General features: G+C 34.1%; 1 protein-coding gene across 7 annotated transcripts in view; it reads left to right on the plus strand.

Moving 5' to 3' along the window:
- The window catches only part of DOCK9 (dedicator of cytokinesis 9), a 116453-nt gene that overhangs the window by 50300 nt on the left and 47558 nt on the right, over nt 1–18595 (plus strand). For all 7 annotated transcript variants that reach the window (XM_010728651.4, XM_085215578.1, XM_085215579.1 and 4 more), the window contains exons 8-27: nt 446–620; nt 1850–1917; nt 5129–5203; nt 5305–5445; nt 5779–5979; nt 6117–6239; nt 8737–8819; nt 9227–9349; nt 10134–10213; nt 10294–10481; nt 10607–10672; nt 11479–11571; nt 11865–11988; nt 12346–12467; nt 13880–13966; nt 14877–14966; nt 17375–17490; nt 17630–17699; nt 17841–17966; nt 18095–18166. In XM_010728651.4, the coding sequence (XP_010726953.2) occupies nt 446–620; nt 1850–1917; nt 5129–5203; nt 5305–5445; nt 5779–5979; nt 6117–6239; nt 8737–8819; nt 9227–9349; nt 10134–10213; nt 10294–10481; nt 10607–10672; nt 11479–11571; nt 11865–11988; nt 12346–12467; nt 13880–13966; nt 14877–14966; nt 17375–17490; nt 17630–17699; nt 17841–17966; nt 18095–18166 (2223 nt within the window). The remainder of the gene's footprint in view (nt 1–445; nt 621–1849; nt 1918–5128; nt 5204–5304; nt 5446–5778; nt 5980–6116; nt 6240–8736; nt 8820–9226; nt 9350–10133; nt 10214–10293; nt 10482–10606; nt 10673–11478; nt 11572–11864; nt 11989–12345; nt 12468–13879; nt 13967–14876; nt 14967–17374; nt 17491–17629; nt 17700–17840; nt 17967–18094; nt 18167–18595) is intronic.

Here is an 18595-nt window from a genome sequence, read left to right on the forward strand (position 1 = left end):
TTTCTTTTGCAAATATTGTAGTAGTGTTGTTGGATACATATTTAATAGGCGCTTCACATAAAAAGTCCTGTAACTATAGCAAATGTTTTCATATTGCAAGTTGTATGTATAGGTTTACATAAGTTATTTTACTTCACAGTTTTGGCCAGTTCTACTACACCCACTTTCATTCATGTTTTTGAAACAATCAAACAAACAAACAAACAAAACAGTTCCTAAACACATTTGTAGTCTTTGTTTTCTAGTTCTTGTAGTGCATTTTTCCTTTTGCTTTTCTGTTAAACTTCTTTTGCTTTGTTGCATTATAGTAATGCACTTGTTCAAAATGCAGACTGTTTTTGTTAAAAAATCTGAAATGCAGAATTGTTGGATAAAATAGCTTACTTTGATTTGTGAGTAGGTAGAATATAGAGATGTCATCGTTTGATCTTCTATTTTATTGTAGAACAATAAAGTCAGACGTTTTGCATTTGAACTCAAGATGCAAGACAAGAGTAGTTACCTTTTAGCTGCAGACAGTGAACTTGAAATGGAAGAATGGATAAACACTCTGAACAAAATCCTTCAACTTAACTTTGAGGCTGCAATGCAAGAAAAGAGAAATGGAGAATCTCATGAAGGTAAGCAGGGTTTCTTGCAACACTGGCAACAGTGACTGCCCACGTGCATTCAGAAATAAAGGCTGCTAAAACTTATTTCGTTTTGGTCATAAGAAATTGTACATCTTTTCATTGTTTGTCATAATGATAAGAATTTTGGCTGTTAGAAATCAGTATGGCACGGTTCTTTATTGATTTGGCCTGTGTAAAGTCTAGAAGAGAATACTGAGACTGACAGAAGTCTAGATGACAGAACCCATAGTGAAGAATCATCACCAAAGTAGTTTGAGGAAGAGAGAAAACTGAGAAGGGACTTGTTTGAAAAAGCATAAAATACTGGTCAAAATGGAATAATCTATTCTGTGTCCACTCTAGACAGAACAAGGCATTGTGGTAACATAAGGTACTTAAATGTAACTTTCATTACCACATTACACAACCCATACAGATTGCTTGGGTGTAGCTTGTTTTCTATTGGAACTCTTTAAGTATGAATAAACCAGACATCTGTAAGGACTGTGGTGGTGTTATAGTTAATAGTTGGGTGACCAAAGGATAGTCCATATGTCCTCCTGTGCGTTTCTTGTGCTGAGAGTTGATGGGGAAGGAAAACTGGTACTGAGCTAAGGGCATGCCTGTCCATAAGAATCCTGAAGAGGTAATAGAAAGTTGATCTACTTATAGATATCACTATACGCCAAAGGAAAATTTAGAATTTAAAATTAGTTATCATGTATTTTGGTGAAGATCATCAGAACTTAACACAATAGATTTGCAACAAAAGCCTACAGCTTTGTGAGGGACATTTTGGTCATGACCACTGACTAACCTTAGAACCAGAAGATGCTTATAGCTAATAGAATGATTGCTTTGTAACTCCAGTAACCACTGAAAAGTAGACTTGGAAATCTGTACAGAGGGAACTTGTTTTGAGACCGAGTTACAGTTAATGATGGAAAGAGTGACATAAACATGTTCATGGAGCATCTTCTTTCATCACGCAAATATCAAAATTAGTATTAAAACTAATGTTTATTTTCTAGGTAAGATTAGGAATAACTGCTAGTTTACCAGTTTACATAAGTGATTACATCTTTTAAGAAGTCATTGCATCAAAGTGAAATGATGGAGTCAACTACAACCTCTTTATGTTGTTATTTTGAGAGGATATGAGTTACAAACAAACTACTCAGAAATAGCTTTGCTTCAGAATTTTGGAAGTCTTTTTTTAATGTGTGTTTTAATTGCAGATGATGAACAAAGCAAAATGGAAAGCTCATCAAGTAGTTTTGACAGTTATTATCCTGAAATTACAAAGGTAATTTATATAGTAAATGATTACCCAGGGTATGAAGTACTAAGCATAGTAATAATTAGTCATGTGAACTTCCAGTAAAGGTGAGTTGTTTCCTTCTGGTTTCTTTGTGGTAGTTTAAAAGCTCTTGTCAATTGGAGTAGTTATTGAGCTTCTCCATTTTTTTTTTTTTTCCCTGTTGGAAGCAACCTGGCTGGTATCTTCAAAATTTATTTAAAGCAGCTCTATATGCTTCTATAAGCAGCATTTTGTTATTATTTTGTAGTTTATTATATTTTGCATAATTTCTATTGTTTTATTATGTACAGGTAAGTGCTAGAGCACTGATCTAGTTATGCTAAAGTAAAGTTTTGTTTTTAGTTAAAACTATAGAGAAGCTTAATAACGGTAATGATATGAATGTGTTCTTAAGTACTTGTGCTTGTAATGAGGTTGCAAAATCATGGATACTTCCTGTATTGGCATAGTTCTTGTATTTTAATTTTGTTTTTATAGAAATGTTGTAGACTCCTGAATTGCCTTTGAGATGAAACTCTACAAACCTTTCCATTATTACATACCCATTAAAAAAAAAAAAAAAAAACTGGGAAAGATTATTCAGCTAATGTTTTATGATAATGTGAACATTTTTCCATAGTGACAATGTCTAATAAGTAAGATGAAATAGAAAAAGAAGGAAATTGAATAGCAATGCACAGAAAATAATTGTTACTATCTCATAGCCAATGTGAGACTTCATTAATTTTTCTATTGTAGTTGCAAAATCCAAGCTTCGTACTATTTTTTGCAGTTTTGAAGCTTTTCTCCTTGTTCATGCTTCAGAATGCTCTCCTGTTCTTTTCAGAGGGTCTGTCTGACCTAGTCACTACTCCAGAAGGAGTACAGTGTATAAATCAAGACCAAGCAGTAAGACAGATGTTCACTATTTGCCAATACATCAAAAAACTCAGAATAAGTTTTTATTCTGTAACAGGTTTTTAGCACCCAAGCTGGTTCTTTGACAGTTCTTAGTATAACCATATTATAATCAACTCTGTACATACATACAAAAAACTATTAACCCCAGTTATAGCTGCATTTGGAATTTAGTTGGGATTTTGGTGCATAAGATCAAGTTTACCTTGGAAGAGCTGTAAGTATCAAACAGCATGGTTATGTGAGGCTATGGAAAAATAATTTCAGTTACAAATATAAAAAGATGTTCTTACTGGATGGAAGACTTTTCTTTCTTTATTGTTGAAGCTAGCAGAATACTTAGGTTCCATATAACCTCTGGTGTGAACTCTTACTGAGGGCTGTAGCACCTGCATATAATTTTAGTAAAACAAATTCTGCTTCCTGTTTCCATAACCTTTCTATACCCTCTAAGCTAGATATTTTTCTAGCATGTTATTTTCCTCAGCTCTTTAAGCACTGGCTTTTTTTTTTTTTTTTTTTTTTTTTTCCTGTGGATACAACCTGTTTAAATTTCTGTTTCCTTCAAAATAAACTATTTGGTTTTCCCATTCAAGTTCACATTTACTATTTGTTCAAATGCATTTTTTTCTACCCCTTTTTTCCCTGAGAAGAACAGTGAAACTTCTGCCTGCTTGCATTTTTATGTTACTTATGCCTAAACTTGATTATTTTATATAAATGCTGTTTGTTTTGAGGATTTTTGTCCTCTATTTTTTCTTGCATTGTCTTTTCAACTATTATTTTTTGGCTTGGTGATGTTTTTTTTTTTTTTTTTTTTTTTTTAATGTGTGTGTATTGATGGTATGTGTCTTCCACAGCAACTGTTGCCTTTTTCTCCTGTGCCCACTAAAGATCATAGTAAATTAAATCCACTGAACTATCCATATTCAAAATCACATCTCAAAAGTTCCTCTTCTGTTATGCATCCTTTAGGTTGATATTTATTATTATTATTGGCCTGTAATAAGATTTGAGCTATTAGAGCTGTTAGGTCATTGGTATTTTTTCTTGAGGAAAATTAGGAGTGTCTTCAACCTGACAAAGCAGATGTAGATATTCCAGCTGATGGTTATTGATGAGCATTTTGGTTTGGTAAAACGTTTTAAACTAGTACAGGATGTTCCAAAGATAGACACCTGCCTGTAAAGTATTACTTTGTATCCCTGTTTAGCTATGCTCTGGGAATGGCAACTCTATGACCCTGTTAATTTTGGCTCAGGGAAATGTCCATTTCTAATCTCTACTGTCTTTAAAAATAACAAGACCTTTTTATGGAAAAGGAGCCTATGTATAACACCAGTTTTCACCTTCTATTTTGTTCCACTTCCTTTATTTTAATGTTAATATGTAGGTCCCCACAAATCCTGGTCAAGATAGATGTACCTCCTAGCTCTGCAAAGTAACTTTTCTGTGTGGGAGTTTTGTCTTTAGGAAGGCTTGGGTTTGCTTTTGTTTTTGTTTTCATCTACCCACAGGAAAACCACTTATTTGGCAGTAAAGCTCAAGGAAAAAAAAACAAAAAAAAACAAAAAAATGTCGAGGGGGGAAGCTTCTGATTACATTTCTTAACTTAGATAACTTGTTGCTTACTGAGAAATATTATGGTCTCGTTGCAGCTCTGAGTAATGGGTAACCTACATTCATAATTGTTTTTTACAATTAAATCATTTTCTGAAAATTATTTATTGTTTATTGCTACATGAGCTGCACTGAGTGTAATTTCCATGAATTTGGAAACTTCCATGTTGTTGATGTTGGTGGATTTTTATATTTTGGAGACTGAGAAAGATGTAAGAGGAAAGGAACTGTCTCTTACTTTTACTTGGGTGTGATGGAACAATTTAACCTAAGGAGGAGTTTAGGACTAGAGAGAATGGCCTCAAGTTGCGCCAGGGGAGATTTAGGCTGGACATTAGGAAATACTTCCTTGAAAGAGTGGTCAGGTGCTGCCCAGGGAGGTGGAGGAGTCAATGACCCTTGAGATGTTTAAGGAATGCTTAGACACTGTGTTGAGGTACATGGTGTAGTGAGAACTATTAGTGATAGGCAGACAGTTGGACTGGATGATCTTGAAGGTCTTTTCTAACCTTGGTGATTCTATGATTCTATGAGTCTCATAGTTCAGAGAGAGAAGAGTGTATGAATTAAAAGCGTTTAAAGCTTTGAACATCACAGGGGAAAAAAAAAAAAGGCATGAAATTGTAAAGTATTTTCATTTAATATATGATACTAAGACCTTTTTTCTTGTTTTGGATAGAGTACCAGAGAAGCAGAAATCAAGCTCAAAAGTGAAAGCAGAGTTAAACTTTTTGCCTTGGATCCAGATGCACAGGTTAGACTTTTTACAAGGAAGCACGTTGTTTTCTTTTCTCTTGTTCCTTTTGAAATAAAAACCAGTATACTTAGATTTCCTTTTCTTTTGTCTTTTTAAAGAAACTTGACTTTTCTGGTATTGAACCAGAAGTGAAGCCATTTGAAGAGAAATTTGGAAAAAAAATACTTGTGAAGTGTAATGATTTATCTTTCAATTTGCAAAGCTGTGTTGCTGAAAATGAAGAAGGACCAACAACAAATGTAAATAATTACTTTCCACTAATATTGTCTTTAATGCTTTCTTGACACTGTTCTGCATGGCAAAATTTCTTACTCTAACTCAGGAACTTGGATTGTTTTTTCCTACTCTTAAATCAAAATGAGAGCCTAAATCATACAATAAGTGGCTTTGTTACAAATCTCCTTGTGGTGTAGAAAGTTAAATTTTTCTTTTGCTGTCTTTTATACCTTGTCAGTACTATCTGGAGTGGCCCTTTGTTTATAGAAATAATACTTATCTTCCTTTCATACATGTTTTTTATGGTAATACAGACGCCAGCAATGACACCACATTGGTTTGTTTTAAATGTTTAGGTAGAACCTTTCTTTGTCACATTATCACTGTTTGATATCAAAATCAATCGGAAGATTTCAGCAGATTTCCATGTTGATTTGAACCACAACTCAGTACGCCACATGTTAAGCAGTGCTCCGCAACAAATGATGAATGGCAGTGGTGATGGTTCACACAGGATTCAGGACACTTACGAAACAATGCTACAATATCCAAAGCAGGTAAGTGTTATTGAGACCTGGCTTGAATTCTATTTAGAAGGGGAGAGTTTTCCTTAATACTTCACACAGCATTCCATTATGTGATGTCAAGATTGTATCCATTTTCCTTTTATATTTATCTCGTGTTTTGTTTTTAGGGAATATTCTCAGTCACATGTCCTCATCCAGACATTTTCCTTGTGGCTAGAATAGAAAAAGTATTACAGGGAAGTATTACGCACTGTGCTGAACCATACATGAAAAGTTCAGATTCTGCAAAGGTATGTTATCTTCTGTCGTGGCACTGAAAAAATACTGAGCCAAGATTGTTTGAAATTAATAAGTATTAGTCAGAAACCCACTTCTTCCATAGGTGATGATGATTTGATATAGTAAGTTCTAGTTATTACTAGCAACTATTTTAATTGAAACTTCATTTCTAGCATGTTTTTATGAAAATTATTCAGCTTTTTTATAACAACACTGATATATTTGTAATGTCTTTGAATAGACTAATTTAGAAATATTTTTCAGTGTGAAAATTGAGTTGAAAACTATTGAACAATGAAATGTTAAATATAGGTCAGAAATTGTTTCTGACTTTGGCTTGGTTTTTAGTGACCATACAATACTGTAGCTTTCCTATCTACACTCTTACTTATTTTTCTTCAGAACCATTGAGATCATTAAACCACTGCTTTTACATTTAAAGTGCTTTGTAGGTTTGGAAGAACTCCACATCACCTTTGGAAATAAACCACTGAAACATTTTAAGTTTGCAGAGGTCTAGGATGTACCATTTGGAAACATCCTAGCAAGAAGCATTGTCAGTTACTGCTTCTTGTCTGTCACTGGAGCAACAGTGTTTTAATTTTTTTAGCTAACAGAAATGCTTAAATAGTTGGATCAGGATGTTAAGAGAGAAGGTTTTTTTGGACAACTTTGGGTACTATTTATGTATCTCCTGTTTTCAGCTAGAGAAAAGAAAATGAAGGGTTAACTTTCAGTCTCCACAGGGGAGCATTGTTCTGTTCTGGTGATTTAATTCTGGCTAAGCTACATCTAAAAAACTGTATTTTTCACTTGATCTTAGTATAGAGCAGGCTACTGATTTGCTTTTCCAGGAATACTTGAGACTTTTTGTAGCTATCGTTAGAAAACAGCGGCATTGTATTTTAGGAGTCTGTTTTTGAAGTGCATACTGTTACTGAGTTAAAACAAAACTGCTGCTGCTTTTTGGTGGTCTTGGGCCTGAGCCACACAGGAGGGTTAATTAAGACTAAACATTTCCAAAATTTGATGCTGAGTGCTAGAATTACACTGCCCTGTGTTACAGGAATTACCAAATAAGAACGTTCATTGTTATATTAACTTGCATTGTCTATTTCTGCTTTTCATTTGCTTATAACTTTATACAATTGAACATTTAGTTTGACTTAATTAATTAGAAACAAAAGCAGAACAGTACTGACCAGCTGTGTCAGCCTCCCCCATATGTCAGTGCAATGAGCAGAATTACTACTCAGTCGAGAAGGGAAAACAGAAGCAATCTGCTACCTAATCTGTAGCTAAGAAATCACTTTGTTCTTCTCCCCTTAAATTAACTTGTTGTTAATAAGTAATTTTTATCAAGGTTCTGTACTTTTATGTGTAATTTCTCCCTTTTTACAGGAAAAGATAATTGAGAGTTGACCCTAAGGGCATAGCAGTAGAAACAATTACTCATAATGTCAAGAGTATAATCAGAGATGGCTTTTCCTGCATCTAACAAATACTTTGCTCTGTACTGGCACAAGTGGGAATCTGTTTTTTAGAGAAAAGAAACTCACTGCTTTCTCAGAAGGTTCTGCTTCAGCTGAAATATTTCAGCTCTGTGTTGAACATCTCCAACAAGTGGGTTTCTAGCTCTGCTTGTTGGTTCAGCATAACAGAAGCTTGTTCACTTAACAGTTTACAAAAATAAACTGAACATTTTAATGAGAGCAATTTTACAATATACTTGATTAAAACTGTCCATGTGATCTTCATACAATTCTTCTCTTATATGCTATATGTACTTCTTATACAAATATTGCGTCATATTTCATTGAATTATAGAATAGCTTGGGTTGAAAGGGACTTTAAAGATCATTGAGCTCCAACCCCTCCAGCCGTGGGCAGGATATTTAATACTTCAGGAATGTGTTCTCATACATTGAGTGAGTAGTGAATAGGGGAGCAAGTGGGTGAAAAATAATTATTTTTGTCTGGATTTGCATTTCTGTCTTAAAAAGCAGTTGAATTCTACTCTAGCTTCCATATGAGTTTTGTATATAATCAGGAACACTCTTCTTATTAGCCATTTTTTTCCCATAATGATGTTAGTTCTGTCACTGAAAAATGGAACATAAATTTGTTGATCTAAATATTCTGTTAGCGTAATTATTTAAAATAAATTATAAAATCAAAAGATTTGCCTCAGATGTTGATTTGGTATTAGTGAATATGTATAGTGGTTTTATAATTGGAGCGAGTTGCTTTGGTGGTTTGTTCCCTTGTTCCCAACTCACCCTCTTTTCTGATTATCAATCATTGAAAATTTACATATTAAAGAAGGCTGAAATCAAATCACTTGAAATGTGAGATCAGCAGGCCTTGCTGAACTTGCAATGAACAGTTAAGAGGTATTTTAATTCATATGATTTATATCACTTTTGATATGTGGGTTTTTCTTGTACACTAATGGTGAAAAAAAAAATGTTTCTTTTAAAACATGGCTGTTTCTTATGTCACTTGCAGGTTGCACAGAAAGTTTTGAAAAATGCTAAGCAGGCATGCCAGAGATTAGGTCAATACAGAATGCCCTTTGCCTGGGCAGCCAGGTAAGGACAGACCTTGCCAATCTATTTATTTTCCTAGCTTTTCTTTACCACTACCTTCTGTGTGTCCCTTTAAAATGTAATCTGCTATAAACATTGTTTTTGTTTTACTTTGAAGTACGCAAAGATTTCTTAAAAGGAAACAATCTTCAGCTTTGTAATAGGAAAAGAAGTAAAAGTTCACCACATTATTGTTCAAACTATTGAATATTGAGAACTAGTTTTCATTGTCAACATTTTAATTTCTCTGAGAATTAAAAGGTTATATTAAAACTCCCTCACAATGAAAGGAGTATTAAATACTTAGTACAAAGGGATGTACAACATGTTCTAATTTGCAGTAAAAACATTTCTTCAAGAGAATTGCAACACTTGTGTTAACACGTCTGAAAGCAAATTTTAAATTTCAGGACATTATTTAAAGATGCCTCAGGAATGCTGGACAAAAATGCAAGATTTTCTCCTCTGTTCAGACAAGACAGTAATAAACTTTCAAATGAAGACATGCTGAAATTGTTAGCAGATTTCAGGAAGTAAGTTTCATTTTCTTGCTTTATCTTATAAATAAATGTTTTGGTTATTAGATGCTTCGGTTGAAGATCATCTTCTCATGTATATATTTGTTTTCACTTCAAATATGGAAGTTGCACAAACGTTCAAGGCCTGAAATATTTAGGTTTATTAGAGCACTTCTAATACTTTGCAAAAGCATTTCCACTTCTGTTGTGCAACGGTTAGCTAGAATTGTATCAATTTGAGCAATCTCAAAAGGCAACAGTCACAGATCTCAAAAGGCATTTCCTACAGCTTTTTTATTTCACACTTACTTATCAAATCTGATAAGAAGGTGAGGTTCGTAAGAGGTATTTTAACTCCAATTTAGCAACTTTCTCAAGGTTTCATTGAAGATTACATAGCATTGAAATTGCTTGCAATGATATTATTGATTTTGAAATTAATACACTAAATTTGCCTACTGCAGCACTTCAATTTGTGAATGAGGAAATACCTTTGGTTATTTTAGTGTCTTGTTTATGCAAAGGTGTGCAGAATTTTGGTAAGAGATTGTAACATCTAAGGCTTGAACTATTGCAGTAAGAGTCAAGACTACAAACAGAGTAAGTGATTTTATAGCACAGGCTAGTCTTTGGGGAAAATTTAGCAGCTGCTTCCTCTGCAGTAGTTTCAGGATGTTACTTTTGCTTGTTTCCTATTATCTTTCTTTTTTTCTTCTGGCATTTCTGAAAGCTTTGCATATTTAGCCCAACTTTGTTTTTTTTTGTGTGTTTTTTTGTCTGCTTTTCTCCGTTTCTATAGACCTGAAAAGATGGCCAAGCTTCCTGTTATTTTAGGAAATTTGGATGTTACAATTGATAATGTGTCACCAGATTTTTCAAGTAAGTATTAATAAATGCTGATAGTAAACATTCAATGTTTTTTCACTTCAGCTTTATATTGATTTTTAATATATTTTCAGATTATGTAAATTCATCATACATTCCCATGAAACAGTTTGAAAGCAGTACCAAGACACTAATAACATTTGAAATAGAGGAATTTGTTCCCTGTATACCAAAACACACTCAGCCGTTCACCATCTACAACAATCATCTTTATGTTTATCCAAAGCACTTGAAATATGACAGTCAAAAGTCTTTTGCAAAGGTGAGTATAGGCAAACCTATATTGTATTATTTTTTCTAGTTTGATTAAGATTGTTTATGTAATATATTTCTCTGATGATCCTTCCAATTAAGTGTTTGAGTTCTTGTTTTTAAATACTTCTTTAGGCTAGAAATATTGCAGTATGCATTGAGTTCAAGGATTCTGATGAAGAGGATTCTTTGCCTTTAAAGGTTAGTCTTTGATTTTTGTGACTGATTAAAGAAAATACAGAAGACTTAGCTAAGCAGGATGTTAATACTTGGTTGATTTATCTAGTTTGAGATGGCAGCTTTCTGTCTTTGCATTTGGCATAGAAGTAACTTCTACATGACTTGCCTGATTTTGAAATAAAAGAATAATAAAGGGCATTTACTTATTTATATCAACAAAAACTGCAAGAATAAATTATAGTGAACAACTGGTTTTTGCCTATTCCAATGCAAAACAATAAAGCTTTATATGAACTACAGAACCAAACTCCATTTGTTACTGAGCTACCACAGTGTATACAAGTAGGTGCCTGAAAGAAAGGAAGTAGGAAAAACATAGGAGTCCTGAGGTGAGACCATTGTGTTCACTCTGCTGCACAGCAAGCAGGCTACAGGACATGTAATCTTATGCAAAGGGAACAAGAATGAAAGGCAGCCATTTTTCAAATGACCTGCCTTTTTTTTTTTTTTTTTTTTTTTCAAACAAATCATGAGTGCTTCAATCGTTTATATTGTCAATTTCATAGCAATTTAATTTAATGTTTAATACAGGTATCTAAATTTCTCAGTTGAAAAGAGATGAACTAGACTCAATGAGTTATCTGTTCTTAATTACTGCTGGTACATGCCCATGTTAAACCTATGATTATTTTTTTCAAGATCAGCACTTTTGATAGATACATTAGAAAACACTAATTCTTGTTTAAGATTGCAATGCAGCATACAATATTTCAAAGTCTAGGTGAAACATTTATCTGAGATTTTCCTTTTTTTTTTTCTATTATTAGTGTATCTATGGTAGACCAGGTGGACCAGTATTTACTAGAAGTGCATTTGCTGCTGTTTTGCATCACCATCAAAATCCAGAGTTTTATGATGAGGTAAATTACCTTTCTCAAGTAATTTCTACTGTGTTATGGAAGTTTAAAAAATACTAGAAAAGGTTTGAGGATTATGAAGGTCTTGCTAATGATTTCAGTTAAATCAGAGTATCAGAGTCCCCCCACCCCCCTTCTTTCACTGCAATAAAAATTTGCAAGTTTTATATGTGTAACTTTTGAATCTTGCTGCAAATAACATAGAATCTGGAGATTCTTCTGTGGTGGACCATGCAACCAGTATGACCTGTCACTATTCTAGACTTACACAATGGTTGTGATTCTTTGTGTTTCAGATTAAAATAGAGTTGCCCACTCAGTTGCATGAAAAGCATCATTTGTTGTTCACCTTCTACCACGTCAGCTGTGACAATTCAAGCAAAGGGAGTACAAAGAAGAAAGATGTTGTTGAAACACAAGGTTTGTCTGCTAATGGCTTACTTTCAGTACTTACTGGGGAGATTTTATGCAATATGTTTATCTGGTAAGCTATGATTTTGTTGTTTTGATCTAGGTGATATTTTTTGATTATATTCTATTGACAGAAAGATTTCTTCTACTTTAAATGTTTTCGAATGCCTACAATGTGAAAATATTTTCAAACTCATAGTGACAATTCATTTGCCTTTTCAATTATTTCTAATGGTGTGAGTTCAGTTCATTTGGCTATTTGACTAACTTTTTCTGGTTTATGAATTGCGTATCAGAGGTGTACGTAAGGATTTATATAATAGATTCATAACAAATTTGAAATAATTTTTCCTTCATGTTCTATAGTTGGCTATTCCTGGCTTCCACTAATAAAAGATGGAAGAGTGGTGACAAATGACCAACACATTCCAGTGTCAGCAAATCTTCCATCAGGCTATCTTAGTTATCAAGAAGTGGGGGTTGGAAAGGTATGGTATATAAAATTGCTCGTATTTAAAAACAAACAAACAAACAAAACAACATGGTGAGAAGGATTAACTGTACTTCCAGAGTCTGATAATATTTTAATTCACTTTCTAGTGGAAGTTTATTTCTTTTATAATTGAAATGGAGTGTTTTGCCAAAGTTACACGTCTGACTTCAACAAAAAAAACTAACCCCTCAAACAAGTTGGAAACAAAACTTGTCACTAAATTCTGACTTTTAAAAGAATTTGAATCTACCTGCCCTAATGTAGTTTTTAATTTAAAGTGTTAAGTGATTACATGTGTTATTGTTTAGCTGGTGTGTTTAGGAAATGGGTTAGTTTCACTTTTGTAGTAATAATTAAAGTTAGTAATTTTTAAATATATTAAACTATTTTCAGTTGATGAAGATATGCAAATAATCTGAAGTCCTTTACTAAATTTTTTTTAGCATTTCATGCTGTCTCCTTTCAGTAAGTCCTTTATTCCTGAAAAAGTATTATTCTCACATCTTAATTTTTGTGATCCTTATACTTCACTAGTAAAATTTATGGTCGTATTTTTCAAAGCAGAAAGCTTGCAAAATTAATGGTAATAATAATAAAACAAAGAAGAATACAAAATGTAAAATGTGGTAGGAGATTTGATTAAGTGAATGAAATGCAGATAGAAAATTGACTCATTTTGGAGGAAGAGGCTTAAAATCAAGAGGTGCTACTCTCCTCCTATTCTGCCACCTTTTCTTTTTTAAACTTTACTGTAAGCTTTCCAGCCATTGATGTCTTCACATCTCTCATCTTTTCATATTGAAGGTATATTTATTCTTTATGCCTCTGCTGTTCATCTCTGCTCACATCCATGTGTAGGAGGTTAGGACATAGATGATTAGCCATGATTTTAGCAGTAAAGTCTCTCTCTGATTATCAGGGTTTACAGCTGAGCCTTCCCATTCTCAGTTCTTTGCAAATGGAATGGAAAGGAAGCACTGCCTGCTACCTGTCAGTAACCCGAGTTAAACCATGTCAGTAGTGAATTATTTTTTTTTAAGTTACTTTCTCTGAAAACTGGTAGCTATTTTTCTGTAGTCAAAAATTTCTCTGCACAATTTTAGGAGAAACATGACTTCTGGGACTTAAAAGTAATTTTGTTGGTCAGTAGGGAAACCATAGTGAGACTTGAAATAAACAAGAAAAACCCCAAAACAAAGAAAATAACATTCGAATTTCATAAATGCTTTAGGTAATGTTGCCTGCATAATTTTCCTTTTTTTTTTTTTTTAATGACTTTATTCATTGTACACATTTCAACCTGTATAGAAAAAAATTGTTCGTGTCACTATTAGAAAGCACTGTCTTACTCTAGTAATACTGCACTTTTTTTTTTTTTTTTTTTTACTTCTACATGTCTGTGTTCAGCATTCTGGTCCTGAAATTAAATGGGTAGATGGAGGCAAACAGCTGTTAAAAATATCCACTCATCTAGTGTCAACTGTGTATACTCAGGTGAGTTACAAAACAAATTAGAGTTCTAGGAATAATTTATGATTGTTAAATTTATTATGCTGCTGTCTTACTGTTTTTGCCTCCTGAACTACCTGTATGGTTTCTTTCTTTCACATCAGCTGTGAAAAGCAGCAAATGTTGGACTGAAGCTATTTTTAAAAAGTGTGAGTCAGCTGCCTAACGTCATCCATTCCAATCTGAGTCTTCTGGTTAGATGAGGGGTTGTAGTTGTCTGCAGGATATTTAGTGGCATGTTGCAGAGCAATGAGTCCTGTTATGACTACTCGTAAAATAGATAACCAAAATTGAGGGAAATGTGTGTTTAAAAACACGCATAGAATGGTTTGGATTGGGGGGAAATTAAAGATCACTCAGTCGGAACCCCTCTGCCATGGGCAGGACTGCCAGCCACTAGATCAGACTGCCTACAGCCCCATCCAACCTAGCCTTGAACACCTCCAGGGGTGGGCTACTCACAGTTTCTTGGAGCAATCCATTTCAGTGCCTCACCATCCTCATAGTGAGGAATTTCTTCCTTTTATCTAATATAAATCTCCCCTTTTTCAGTTTAAAGTCATTCTCCCTTGTCCCATCACTACCTGCCCATGTAAAAATTTGGTTTTCCTCCAATTAAGTACTGGAAGGCCACATGAGGTTCCCCCTAGAATGTTCTGTTCTCTGGGCTGAACAAGCCCAGCTATCTCAGCTTTTCTTCATAGGAGTAGTGGTCCAGTCAATGTTATATGGAGACAAAGTTAGTCTTCAGAAGTAGCACACTTAGATACAGCTTCCAAAATTATGTACACCAATATGGATTTATATATATACACGTTCTAATGTGTTCTGTTAAGAATTATGGAAAGCAATATTAAATACTGTTTAATTTGTGTTTCTTTTTTGTCATTCTCAGGACCAGCACTTGCATAATTTTTTTCAGTACTGCCAGAAAACTGAATCTGGAGCTCGTGCACTAGGAACCGAACTTGTAAAATATCTTAAGGTATAAAATAGCAGTGGATAACAGATTATACTATTGATTTATACTTTTGTAAAACCTGGGAGCCTCAGACATTATCTGGGTCTCATTTGTGGAATATGCAAGTACGGGCTGAACAAAAGATGCTTCCTAGACCAGATGAATGTGTATTATAAGATGAAACCATAAGGAAATGAGATGGTATTGATTAGCATTGTGGCTGATAATTTCAGAATACCAATGGCTGTCGAATTAATTCAAACATGGGAATGAAGAGGAATTGATAACTGTTTTTTGTTTGTTTGTTTGTTTGTTTGTTTTTTAAAGTTTTGTTTAGGAGGTCACAAGTGTTATGTCTATAGTTCTCTTAAGATTAGATCAACAGAATACATGGTTCCCACAGCAATTTTATCTTAACCAAGTAGGCCATATTCTTAGTGTGGAATCCCAGATTCAGTCATCTTACAATCCATATCAGGTATCACAAGTAACTCCAGGTTTTCTTAAACACAAGAGTTTGTTCATGTAATTAAATGCCATCTGTTCATAAACTAGATTGTCTGTTACACTTATGTAAGAACTTAACATATTGAATATGGTACACCACTTCAACTGTATTTGCTTTGTGATCTTGGTTACATCAAAATCCTGGTTCTGAGCAATCTTCCCTTCCCTAAGACTTCAGGACACTGTACATATACCTGACAGCAGGTGCTACCAAAGGTGTATAAGTGTCCTGGTTAGATCATGTCTTGGCAAAATCCCTGGGTCAGAATATTGCAACAGCAGAGTTTGTTTAAACCTCTTGCTTGTCATCAAATACCTGGATGCTCTCACTACACAGTATGAATGTGTTCCACATCACTAGATTATGCATCATATAGACTTTGTTCCACTTGCATTTGTTCACTGCTACCTTTATCTTCTGTGGTAAATACAAACTACTGCTATCCTCAGTTCCTGTAGGCCAAATTTCTGTTTAGCTGGGCCTCCCAGTGGTCCAGATACTTTTTACTTTTATACACAGAGAACTTAAATAGCAAGCATTTTATTTCCTCCACCGAGTCAGTAATATCGTGCCACTGGTAAAGTGGCTAAGTTGAACATGACAACTGTTCTCCTGTTTGTTCTATCTGCTCTTCCCTCCCTAACAATATTTTACGTAAATTCATCTAACGTTTCTGATTAGAAGTTCAGAAACTCACCTGACTCAATATTTTAATATGCTCTCCTTCTTATTTTATGAGTCCAAACATCACTTAACAATGTCTCAGAAGTTGACGTATTTTCTTGAAATTCCCTGCGCAGCTGCCAGAGATATCAAAGGGGCACAGCTACTAGCCATCTCAGCCTAATTGGATAATCAAAGACATCATCAGCTTACAAGTCAACTTCTGGTAGAGTTGTATTTAAAACAGCACCCTACCCAAAAAGGTCTGCATTCTGGACAGAAGTGTGATCTGAAATTCTGTTCACGTGTTTACCCCGTACTGATACTCAAGGCTTACAGAAAAGATAATGCACAGCACAGCTGCTGTTTCCAACAGAAATCTAAGTGCTTGTAGGAAGGAAGACTGCATCAAGTCCTGAATGTGCATATAGGCAAGAATTCAAAGACAAAGAGATACTTAACAATGAATTAATTTTTTTGAAATATGTTGTCCATATGCATGTTCAGCAAATGTGCCTCCCCTCTGACACCAACAGACTTTTAACTCTAGAAAATTTTGTTGCATAAAACTGTATAGGATGAATTGCCATATACTGTCTTGTATAATGTAGACAATCGTCCAGACATATGTTGCATGTGATATGAAGCAGAGGATTTCCAAGTGAAATCTTCTTCTGTAGGTACTGCAAAGAATCTGTGCTTTCAAGTCTGTGTATATGCAAAATGGACAACATATCTTGAAGAAGTTGAATTGTTAGTAGTTACCGGTCTCTAGTTTCCAGAATTAGGTAGTTTGGGACTTCATAGCAAGACAAATTAGAATGACTAACAAGTGTAACTTCTATTGCAGTTATCACTGCAGGTAATGCAGTGACAGGTAAGCAATCTGTGTGTTTCTGTGGAATTTCTATTTGCTAAGTGTCTGCATTCATGGGTGAAACAGCAAAGTATGTTAGAGTGTAGGTTTAACCTTGCTGTGTTATGCAGTTATTCATTTTAATAGAACATAAACAGAAAAGTTGACATACATTTCTAAAAATGTTTTTAATGAAACTCAATTTAAGTTACTTGAACATTGAAAATATTTACCAAACATTTATGTTGGAAACTCTTCTCAATTGTCTTCTATGTAATAGTATTTCAAGTAATCAACACTAAATAACACAGTTTTTGGAAGACTTATAGTAAGTTTTCTAGTTTCAGAACTTGTTATTTAGTGTCCCTGTTACAAGGTAGTGACAGTACTGTTGCTTTCTTTCAGAGTCTTCATGCTATGGAAGGCCATGTGATGATAGCTTTCCTGCCAACTGTTCTCAATCAGTTGTTTAGGGTTCTTACTAGAGCAACCCAAGAGGAAGTTGCAGTCAATGTGACAAGGTAAAGAATTTGAAGTGCATCACAGAGTTTAAATGATGACCAGCTTATCACAAGTTTATAACTGAATAACATTTTTGCTACTTCAACCACAGTTTTTCTGTGAGGTTTTACTAGGTTTTTGTTTCTGACTTCCATTTAGGGTCATTATCCATATTGTTGCTCAGTGTCATGAAGAAGGTTTGGATAGCTACTTAAGGTCTTATGTCAAGGTAGGCAAAGTTCCAAAAGTCAGTTAAAAGTTAAATAAACTCTAAAAGGAGTGTATATATAGATATAGAGATAGATGCACCTGTTTAAATTGTTTCATATTATGTCAAAGTTTCTATTCTGTTCTGCTTTTCCTCCCAAAGTATGCTTATAAAGCTGAACCCTATGTTGCTTCTGAATATAAGACAGTACATGAAGAACTGACAAAGTCAATGACAACAATTCTAAAGCCATCTGCTGACTTCCTTACAAGCAACAAGCTACTTAAGGTATATATTCAACTATATTTTTACTGTATGATTGCATCTGATCATAACTGAAGATTAGGAACAAATTGTGTTGAAGTAATTGTTCAATGCATATGGCAATTTTACATAATATTTTTTTTTCTCTGCAGTATTCATGGTTTTTCTTTGAAGTTCTGATAAAATCAATGGCTCAGCATTTGATAGAAAACTCTAAAGTGAAGGTATGTCAACTTCTGCAAAATGAAGTTATTCTAATAGCAATGTATGCAGTGTCTTCTTTCTTCAATCACATTTTTACTACATATTAGAAGAAAAAATATTTTTAAAACCTCGTTTCTACTGTAAGAAAAGGAGAGACAGAGAGAGCAAAGCAGGAGGAGAAAACAGGGAGAGAAATTTATAAGGCTATGTAGGAAACTATAAAAGACAGAAGTCCTTTGTTCTATATATTAGAGGGATCTTCATAAATCACTAGACCTTTTAGTAAGACCATTTAATATTTATGGTGCAGTGACTTTGGAAGCAATAATCGACACTATTAACTTTGCAAGCAGTGCTGTTCTGCTCCCAAAGAAGTAAAATTGCTTCCGATAGGTTCTTGGTGATACCAAATAATGTATTTCACTGGTAGGCCAATAGTCATAACAGAA

This window comes from Meleagris gallopavo, chromosome 1, assembly GCF_905368555.1.
Source record: "Meleagris gallopavo chromosome 1, MGAL_WU_HG_1.1, whole genome shotgun sequence".
Classification (NCBI taxonomy): domain Eukaryota; kingdom Metazoa; phylum Chordata; class Aves; order Galliformes; family Phasianidae; genus Meleagris; species Meleagris gallopavo.